General features: G+C 40.9%; 1 protein-coding gene across 2 annotated transcripts in view; it reads right to left on the reverse strand.

Moving 5' to 3' along the window:
• Positions 1–7,278: 7,278 nt before the first annotated feature.
• Positions 7,279–10,410, reverse strand: part of LOC143130830 (Fc receptor-like protein 5) — a 9,104-nt gene continuing 5,972 nt past the window's right edge. For both annotated transcript variants that reach the window (XM_076290064.1, XM_076290056.1), the window contains 6 exons: positions 9,666–9,932; positions 9,295–9,546; positions 8,939–9,035; positions 8,790–8,847; positions 8,258–8,679; positions 7,279–7,888 (listed from right to left, as the gene is read on the reverse strand). In XM_076290064.1, coding sequence (XP_076146179.1) covers positions 7,876–7,888; positions 8,258–8,679; positions 8,790–8,847; positions 8,939–9,035; positions 9,295–9,546; positions 9,666–9,932 — 1,109 coding nt within the window. In that variant the 3' untranslated portion in view covers positions 7,279–7,875. The remainder of the gene's footprint in view (positions 7,889–8,257; positions 8,680–8,789; positions 8,848–8,938; positions 9,036–9,294; positions 9,547–9,665; positions 9,933–10,410) is intronic.

The following is a 10,410-nucleotide window of genomic DNA, read 5'->3' on the forward strand; positions in this document are numbered from 1 at the left end:
TTCTCACAGCTTGTGTGGTGAAATAACAGTTTTGTACCGACATGCGGTGATGATGTTTTTCTCTGCCCTCTTGCAAATGTATTATTCATATTGTCACTTTCTTCAGGTCAAAGTTGAGTAATAACTAGATGTACTACAAAATATGACCGCCGCCCAGTCCAGCACATTTTTTCCACAAAAAGAAATCACGCTGAAAGGCCTATATGATTCTAACTGTCTCACTAAATTGCATTATCCACACTCAATTCTCACTGGTATCTGCTAGACAACAAGTACCAAAACATGATTAGTTCATAGATTTCACATGTAAAATTCATTTTATACAACCCCACCTCCATCTTGCCTGTTCATAATTATGAGAAATTCTTGATTGTTTGTGTTATGTTTATGGTATGTGTGTGGGTGTGTGTGTGTGTGTGTGTGTGTGTGTGCGTGCCTGCGTATGTGCCTGTGCATGGAAGCGTACATATGTCTACTGTGTGAGTATGTGTCATGATTACTGTGAATGTGTGTGTGTGTGTGTATCTGTTTGTGCACATGTGTGCACATGAACTGGGTTAACATGACCCCTGGAGGCAAATATACGGAAAAAATGGTCATCCTAGGCCCTACAGTTCTCAAGATATTCACAGAGAACTGTGTCTGGCCTACCCTCCTTTCGGGCTACAGATCAAAACGAAAAATGACAGTTCCATGCTATCCATGTGGGGGTACATGCCCACCAAGTTTTGTGTACCCCGGTCTTTCAGTGTCCCGGGAATCCTTGTTGGTGTACGTCACTAAATGTACACATAAATTGTTTTATTGTAAGGCCCCCCATGAACGAAAGTACACAAAACTTGGCATGCATTCGGAGGGTGTCATAATGATCCTACACTTTCAATTTCGTGCAGTTTTGACCATGTCAGCCAGAGATATTGTGATGAAAACACCTAATTGTTTGCTTTTTAATTTTTAACTAGGTGGCGCTATACATGAAATAAGTGGTAATGGGATGGGTTGACATGGCCCCTTGAGATCAACATACAAAAAAAAGGTGGACCTCCTAGGCCCTACGGTTCTCGAGATATTCACAGAAAACTGTCTCCGGCCACCTACAGGCCAGTTGGTGTATAGTAACATAAATTAATTTATTGTGTGGCCCCCCATGAACGGAATTCCACGAAACTTGGCGTGCATTCAGAGGGTGTCATAATGATCCTACACTTCCAATTTCGTGCAGTTTTGACTATGTTAGGTCACAGATACCTGCGATTACAACACCTCATTTTTACTTTTTTGTGTTTAACTAGGTGGCGCTATACATGAAATGAGTGGTTATGGAATGGGTTGACATGGCCCCTTGAGATCAACATACAAAAAAAAATGGTCCTCCTAAACCTTACGGTTCTCGAGATATTCACAGAAAACTGTGTCTGCCCTACCCTCCTTTCGGGGGGTCCAGTCCAGCGGGGGGGCTACAGATCAAAACGAAAAACGATGGTTCCATGCTATCCATATGGGGTTACATGCCCACCAAGTTTCGTCTACCCCGGTCTTTCAGTGTCCCGGGAATCATTGACAGAAATTTGGACATGCGAAAAAGAAAAAAAAAAAAAAAAAAAAAAATCTGACTAAACCTATATGACCGCCGCTTCGCTGCGCGGCGGTCATAATAATCAGGATTTGGATGCTATTGGATGAAATTGCCTTTTCACATTTTCATACACAGTACTTGTAAATAGTGACCTGTGTTTGAGACTTTTTTCTTCTTATTTGTTGGAGACAGACCTGTGCTGTGTGTGTGTGTGCTTCCCCATTTCATGAGTTCATGTACACATTTGCCTTAACAAGAGGTGAGTGGAAAGAGTGTTTAGCAAGTCTCTGGCCGGGGTCATGAAGTGCTATGCTGGGACCGTGTTTTCGTTTAGAGAGAGCAGTGCCAAAAAAAAAAGTAAAATTAGCAACCCAGAGCACTTACAGTCTTTCTCAGAACACAACAGTCTTTATTTCCAAGAACAGAGAACAACTCCCAACTCAAAGGAGTTTCTAGTCATTGAGCTCACATGCTGTAATGGTTCCCTTCCACTGAATTCTCATCTGTTGACTTGGCAATACTGCACTCTTTCCTAAGATAAGAGCAGGGTACAACTCACTGCAATTCAACTACATTGCAAGTCAGTGAACTTACTGTAAATGTCCAATTCAATGTCACTTACTGTATTTATTATTCATTATACCAAATTTTGCAGAATAAATCACATAGAACATCAGCACATCATACACACTGAGGAACAAACTAATACTCATACACACTAATCAACTGCACTGTTTCACCCCCAAATGACACTCATGAGAGTCGCCCAGCTAAAGCTGTGTGGTAGGAGCTAAAGATGCTGCTGACTGAGGAACTCAAGACTCTTTTGCTCCAGCACTCCTCCCCTCTCATCAAGCCTTCTCACAGGTCCTCCTCAGTCAACCACCAGCCCACTACTTGAACGGTGGCCCAATATGAAGTTGTCTATTGCGTAAGTTTACATACGAATAAAAATGCAATAGTCATCATCAGATCTATTTCCTTTATTATGACCGCCGCGCAGCGAAGCGGCTGTCATATAGGTTTAGTCAGATTTTTTTATTATTTTTTTTTTTTTCTTTTTCGCATGCCCAAATTTCCGTCAATGAGTCCCGGGACACTGAAAGACCGGGGTACACGAAACTTGGTGGGCATGTAACCCCACATGGATAGCATGGAACCATCGTTTTTCGTTTTGATCTGTAGCCCCCCCGCTGGACTGGACCCCCCGAAAGGAGGGTAGGGCAGACACAGTTTTCTGGGAATATCTCGAAAACCGTAGGGTTTAGGAGGACCATTTTTTTTTTGCATGTTGATCTCAAGGGGCCATGTCAACCCATTCCATAACCACTCATTTCATGTATAGCGCCACCTAGTTAAACACAAAAAAGTAAAAATGAGGTGTTGTAATCGCAGGTATCTGTGACCTAACTTAGTCAAAACTGCACGAAATTGGAAGTGTAGGATCATTATGACACCCTCTGAATGCACGCCAAGTTTCATGGAATTCCGTTCATGGGGGGCCACACAATAAATTAATTTATGTTACTATACACCAACTGGCCTGTAGGTGGCCGGAGACAGTTTTCTGTGAATATCTCGAGAACCGTAGGGCCTAGGAGGTCCAACTTTTTTTTGTATATTGATCTCAAGGGGCCATGTCAACCCATCCCATTACCACTTATTTCATGTATAGCGCCACCTAGTTAAAAATTAAAAAGCAAAAAATTAGGTGTTTTCATCACAAAATCTCTGGCTGACATGGTCAAAACTGCACGAAATTGAAAGTGTAGGATCATTATGACACCCTCCGAATGCATGCCAAGTTTTGTGTACTTTCGTTCATGGGGGGCCTTACAATAAAATAATTTATGTGTACATTTAGTGACGTACACCAACAAGGATTCCCGGGACACTGAAAGACCGGGGTACACAAAACTTGGTGGGCATGTACCCCCACATGGATAGCATGGAACCGTCATTTTTCGTTTTGATCTGTAGCCCCCCCGCTGGACTGGACCCCCCGAAAGGAGGGTAGGCCAGACACAGTTCTCTGTGAATATCTTGAGAACTGTAGGGCCTAGGATGACCATTTTTTTCCGTATATTTGCCTCCAGGGGTCATGTTAACCCATTTCATTTGCACACATGTGCACAAACAGATACACACACACACACACACAGTAATCATACGTATGACACATACTCACACAGTAGACATATGTACGCTTCCATGCATAGACACATACGCAGGCACACACACAAGCACGCACACACACACACTCACACACACACACACCCACACACATAACATAAACATAACACAAACAATCAAGAATTTCTCAGAATTATGAACAGGCAAGCTGGAGGTGGGGTTGTATAAAATGAATTTTACATGTGAAAATCTATGAACTAATCATGTTTTGGTACTTGTTGTCTAGCAGATACCAGTGAGAATTGAGTGTGGGTAATGCAATTTAGTGAGACAGTTAGAATCATATAGGCCTTTCAGCGTGATTTCTTTTTGTGGAAAAAATGTGCTGGACTGGGCGGCGGTCATATTTTGTACCGCTCTGCGGTACATCTAGTTACTGAAGGCCTAGCTTTTGAGGTTTCCCCATCGTGATCCTCATCAATGTCTCTATCATTTCATACGACACTATCAAATGTGGTTAGCATTGCTGAGTGCTAGTGGGACAGCAGCAATTTTGCACTAATTAGCAGTTTTGGCTATACTGCATCAAATGTTCCCAAGTACCAGGTAGGCCCTACGGACATGGTCAGCGTGAGAAGACGTGCTGAAGGTGGGCTGAGCTCAACGTTGCGCTCCGCCCCACATTGAGCCCAGCCCCGATCTGCAAGCTGCAGCCAGGGGCTTCTCCGTCTTCTCACGCTGACCATGTCCGTAGGGCCTACCTGGTTTCCTACAAGTTATATTTCTCAACATAATCTCTAAGAAGAATGCTTAAATCTATAAAAGCATTTTCTCAACTTCAAGAGAAAAAAACACGGAGGTTAGACACTTGTTAGGCTAACAGTAGGGCCTACTGGGTAGGGTCTATAATGCGTAAGGGAGCTGGTAGCCTACAATTGTAACAGCTGTACAAATGTAACAATGTTTTATTCTCAAGATATGGTGTAGCTACGAAAAGATCATAGCATGTAATTCTTACAGCCATCCAAACATGAATGGTCTACTTAATACGACCAGAGATAAAAAAGTGCAAAATTCAAGCATCACGATTTTTTTTTTTTTTAAACTGCAACTGTTTGTTTAAGTTTGCTTCGTGAAATTTGAGCGTGTGGACTTCAATCACATGTCATTCATATCTTCAGACCCTCTGTTTCAAGTTAACATGAGTGCCATTTATATAGTCATAGCAAATGCAATTAAATGAAAATAAAAACATGACCTGTGCGGGTCAATTGTAACCCGTCTCCATGGCAAAATGAACTGATTTTTTCGCGCAACACTTCTGATTGCAAGTTATGGATTTTGATTTTTGTGCCGCGATCACACCCAATTAAAGTTAACAGATCAACTTGAAATATCACTGTTGGACCAAATGTTTCAGACATGTACGAAATAAGCAGTTTATAAACTATATTTACTGGTTTTATCAAGTGGACCAAAATAAAGGCTATCATAACACTGTGACATATGGTTTGCAATGGCTAATGCAATAAATTAGCTTTAACAGTCATAGGCCTACATTTAGACTTTTTTGTTGATTTTATATGAAAACAAAAGCTCTTTGTTTAAGCCAGCAGGATTCACGATTTTAGAACTTACATTCATGACCCTATACTGTTACAACTGTACCGCACTTTTTTATGGCTGCGTCAAGGTTGTAACAAATGCCGCTGTTAATTAAAAACATGCACATAAACAATAGGCTAGGCTATATAGAGGCCAATATTATGTTATTATATTATATTATTGTTGCATGTTCCCTTTGGGACTCGCACAGGCTACTAAACTATTAAAGAAAATACCGATAGGCTAGAGATAAAATGTATTGATAATGTTATTGCCATAGGCCTATGTTTATGCAGACTGGATGTAATGATCTTTATAGCCTACTTAGATTACCCAAGAAACGCCGATGGTGTACAGATTCTAGAAGACTAGGGGGTTAAGGGACATGATTAAGTAGTTCAAGGAGGATACACTTTTATAGTGAATCATTGTTCCTTGAGAAAAATTGAACTCAGAGTCCGGATAAATAGACGGACACAGAGAGGACGGGGAATGACGAGCTGATTTTGGGCTGAGCTCAACGTTGCGCTCCGCCTCACATTGAGCCCAGCCCCGATCTGCAAGCTGCAGCCAGGCCTACTTGGAAAGACGTGCTGAAGGTGGGCTGAGCTCAACGTTGCGCTCCGCCCCACATTGAGCCCAGCCCCGATCTGCAAGCTGCAGCCAGGGGCTTCTCAATGTTCTTCCTTTTCCCAAAACTCCACAAATGCAAATGTTGAGGGTTGACACTCAAGGTAAATATATATATATATATATATATTTTTTTTTTTTTTTTTTTTTTTTTTTTTACAGATACAGTATTACAGTTTTTTTACAGATGTTTCCCAAATTATTTATTTGTGCCCTTAATGTCTAAATGTGTTTGTGTCCTTTATGTCTAAATGTTTTGCTGTAAAGCCTGTGAGGACATGGTGTACTTATTAATTGGAGCTGAGCTGGTGCTGTCAGTGCACTTCCTCTATTTATTGTAGCTCTTGGTGAAGAGAACATGGCTCACAGCTCTAACCACAGTGAACAGGGCATTTTAAAACACTTCAAACTGTGTTGCAGTGGAGGAGATGAACAGAATGTTTATCCTAGAGGACAGGCACTCTGCTCCATCGTCGTTATGGTAACCAAACAAGTCTTCTTCTGTCTAGGTTTGTTTCTAGGTTTTAAGCAAAGATTCTAGAGCGGAGCACTCTAGAATCTTTGGTTTTAAGTGTTCTTCTATGTGCTCCACCTACTGGAGGGGAGTGTTTACAGCAGTTCCGTTTCACACATGCGTAGTCTACGCGTCAAAGTGACGCGCGGTCTTAACTCTCGGTCGACTCAAAAACTAGACGCATGCCGTAAAAATGACGCAATTCTCGTCACGCGCTCACCAGTGCCACGTCCGTGGGACCATATCATAGCCTTCAGTCTGGTCAACAGGGGGAGATGTTACTGCAGGTTTTATTTGTGGACTTTTTTAATGATGGGTTTATTACACTATGCAATGTAACATTTGACAGGTTGTGCTATGAAACATGTTCAGTTGTAAGAATGTAGTTTTATGCTTACAGTTTTGAATGTAAATGGTCACCACAAAAATCAATGGCAAACATGGAAGACCTTTGTGATAGATTGATGCTAATGAGCATCAGCATACTGCTTACTAGACATAACCCAGTGAGATGGTTTTTCACCAATTTGTTCAGAGATCATACAAATGAATATGTCCTTGTGTAAGCTGGTAGTGAAATCTACTACTGCTTTTTTTATTTATGTGTGTGTGCGCGAGTGGTAGTGGAGAGCCTTTTTGGAAGAAAGTCCAGAGACTTTGTTTAGGGGTAGGCAGCAAATAATATATAATAATAAGTTGCAAAATATATATTTTGTGCATGCATTTCAAATACGTTTTGTGGGCAAATAAATACACAAAAAACAATCAGACAATATATGTAAATATTGTGTTTATTGTGTACATTTAAGTAAATCTCTTCTACACTTGTATGATGCAATATTAATTTGCGGGACACCGAAATAATGGAAAAAACAAACAAACAAACAAAACACACACACACACACACACACACACACACACACACACACACAAGCAACGTCATCATCATACAATATATAAGTGAATCTACAAAAATGTTGCATTGTTTTGTTTGTGTCACTTCAAGTCATCTCCATGAAATAGCAACTTATGTAATACTGACTTCATCAGGAATTAATGTATTTTGTGTATGACAGTTGAACAATATATATCCAACAAGAAGCACAGCACGTTTGTGAAATACAACGCAGGCACAAGGTAAAATGAATGAAAATTAAAACGTTGAAAACCATGTTCTTAAGCCTCAAACTCAAGACTAATGGCTTAATACGGGTAAATAATAATAATAATAATAATAATAATAATAATAATAATAATAATAATAATAATAATAATGCAAAAGGGGATTTTGGATACAGCAAGAAAATGTCATTTATCTTGAAATCTTAGGATGCTACTACAAGCCTGTTGGGGTCAGACACGCTTTAGTCCTTTGTGTTCAGCTACTGGATTTGTTGACATTGCTGTAGATTGCAGTTTAATCCTCATCTCTGAAATCATATGTTTTATGATAGAGATTTTTCATTAGTTATCTAGCTCACTAACTGGCAAATTATGAGTCCATCAACAATGATGAGGGTTGTGGCATAAAGAGAGAAAGTAGCTTAGTGGCTTACCAAGTAACACCCCCCCCCCCCCCCCAGGTAATCTTAATCAGGTAACAGCCAAAAGACTAGCATTAAAATCACCAACACCAGCACAGCCATCATTCACCAAAGCTATAGCGAACTACCTGCTGTATTTTGGTGACACACATTTGGTAACACCAGGCAGTGGCTGGAGCACATAACTACACAGTGAACAGCCTGGTGAGGTCATGATGAAAAACTGAATATTAACCTCCATGCTCATTTACTCACTGGATGACTTCACGGGAGGGAGAACGGAACTTCACCGAGGCATACGTAACATCCTCTTCCTCTTCCTTCTTCTCTTGCGGCTGCACAGCTGGAGAATCTTGAGCCGTCTCCTTGTTTTTGGCCTTAAACTGGATATTGGCGTACTGGACTCCTCCTGAGTCATCTTGATTTCCTCCTAAATCCACTGGATCTCCTCCTGAGTCCACTCTGTCTCCTCCTAAGTCCTCTTGATCTCCTCCTAAGTCCTCTTGATCTCCTCCTGAGTCCACTTGATCTTCTCCTAAGACCACTCTGTCTCCTCCTGAGTCCACTCTGTCTCCTCCTGAGACCTCTTGATCTCCTTGTGAGTCCACTCTGTCTTCATGGTCAGATGTCAACAGCACTGCAGAAACGTGTTCATACACAGGACTGGGGTCTTCCGGCTAGGGGTTTACAGACACAGCAATAAAGACAGATGTAATGTTATCAGTGGACTACAGTATGAATGCATAACAGCATACGCTGGTGGAGTGACATTAATCAATATACACACCTGTTTATCGTCTACCATTGTACTTGTGTTCTCGGTGGTGGATATACCTTTCCCTCTTCTTTAGAAAAACAAAAATACACTAATTTAAAAGGGGTTAGTGCACAAATTGGGTATATTTAAAACAACAAATCCAACACTTACACACCCACCTGCACACAAACACAAGCACCACTATTACAGCTACAGCTGGTATGATTCCCAAAGCTGCAAACAGCCCTGTTGGCACACTTGTCTGCTGAATTATGGCTGCAAAGCAAGAAACATCAGTCCATTAGTCCTGACATATGCATGGACACACACACGCACCCCCCCCCCCCCCCCCCCCCCCACACACACACACACACACACATGCATATAAACACATACTGTACGTGCATTTCTTTACAATGAGATTAAAAACAGTCCAAATTACAAAGAAATAGCCGTTACTAAAACATTATAAGAAAAAACATGACCTAGATGTTGTAGAAATGGTAAATGTATTACAACAATGTGAAAATATTACCTGCGGAAGTCACTTCAATTTCAAAGGAGTTATGAGAGCCATATTCACTGTGTGCTACACAATAGTAAATGTCACCATCTGAGACACCAGTAAAGCTGCTGCTATTCCCTGTGGCCGTAAGAACAGAGCCACTACTATTCTTCCTGTACCAGGAGTATGTGTGCACTGGGGGATTGGAGTCAGTGTTGCAGGTGAGAGTCACTAAACCCTCTCCAGACAAACTAACCATCACTGATGTGTTCCTGGGGGAATCTAGTTAAGAAAAAAGCATACACATTTTGGTGGATTAGGACACATGTTTTGATTAAAATGTATTTTGGTGTGAATATATTCGATGATTATTCAAGGATAAGTAATTCAGCAGTACTCACAGTTAACATTCACATGTAGCACTGCAGAGTAACTGGAAGCAACTGTGTTTGCCACTTCACAATAGTATTGCCCCATGTCCCCAGAGCTGATGTTAGTAAAGCTGAGATTCTGCTCTGATCCTAATGAAGTGTTAACTCTGTTGATCTTGTACCACGTGTAGTTGTGCACTGGTGGGTTGGCATCACTGCTGCAGGTCAGAGTCACTGAATCCCCCTCCACTATGTCGCCAGAAGGAGTGATTGATGCAGACGTGTTCTTTGGGCCATCTAGTTGGAGAATTGGAAATAAAGTCAATGACTACGTTTCCATGCACATCATATTCCGATTAAGGACCATATTCTGGTAATGTAAATATTCAGAATAAGATGTTTTCATGTGTAGCATGAAACAGAATATTCCCATTTATGACTGCAAAATAAGTGAATTCGTCCAAATTAGCCGCTATTGTTTTGCATTTTAGCCTCATAATAAGCTGCTATGAGGGATTTTCACCAATTCTTCATGCAAAACCTGTGTCTTTGAGCATTATGATGCTTTCACCCATGGATAAATTCCATCTTGAACCTTTCAGGTTTTAATACATGAATTGACCTCATCTTCAATGAGGTCAATGTTTGCCAAGTTTCAGGGCATCAAACCAAGCTACCGAAATTCCTTGCATGAACATGCACAGGCAGAATTTAATATTTTGAGAGGGGCATTTTCCATCTAATGTGTTTACATTCCACAATATTCCAGTTAAAA

This window comes from Alosa pseudoharengus, unplaced genomic scaffold (genome assembly GCF_046254945.1).
Source record: "Alosa pseudoharengus isolate Yale_2024_CS ecotype anadromous, Long Island Sound unplaced genomic scaffold, YU_APseudo_1.1 YU_APseudo_1.1_scf_1, whole genome shotgun sequence".
NCBI lineage: Eukaryota > Metazoa > Chordata > Actinopteri > Clupeiformes > Clupeidae > Alosa > Alosa pseudoharengus.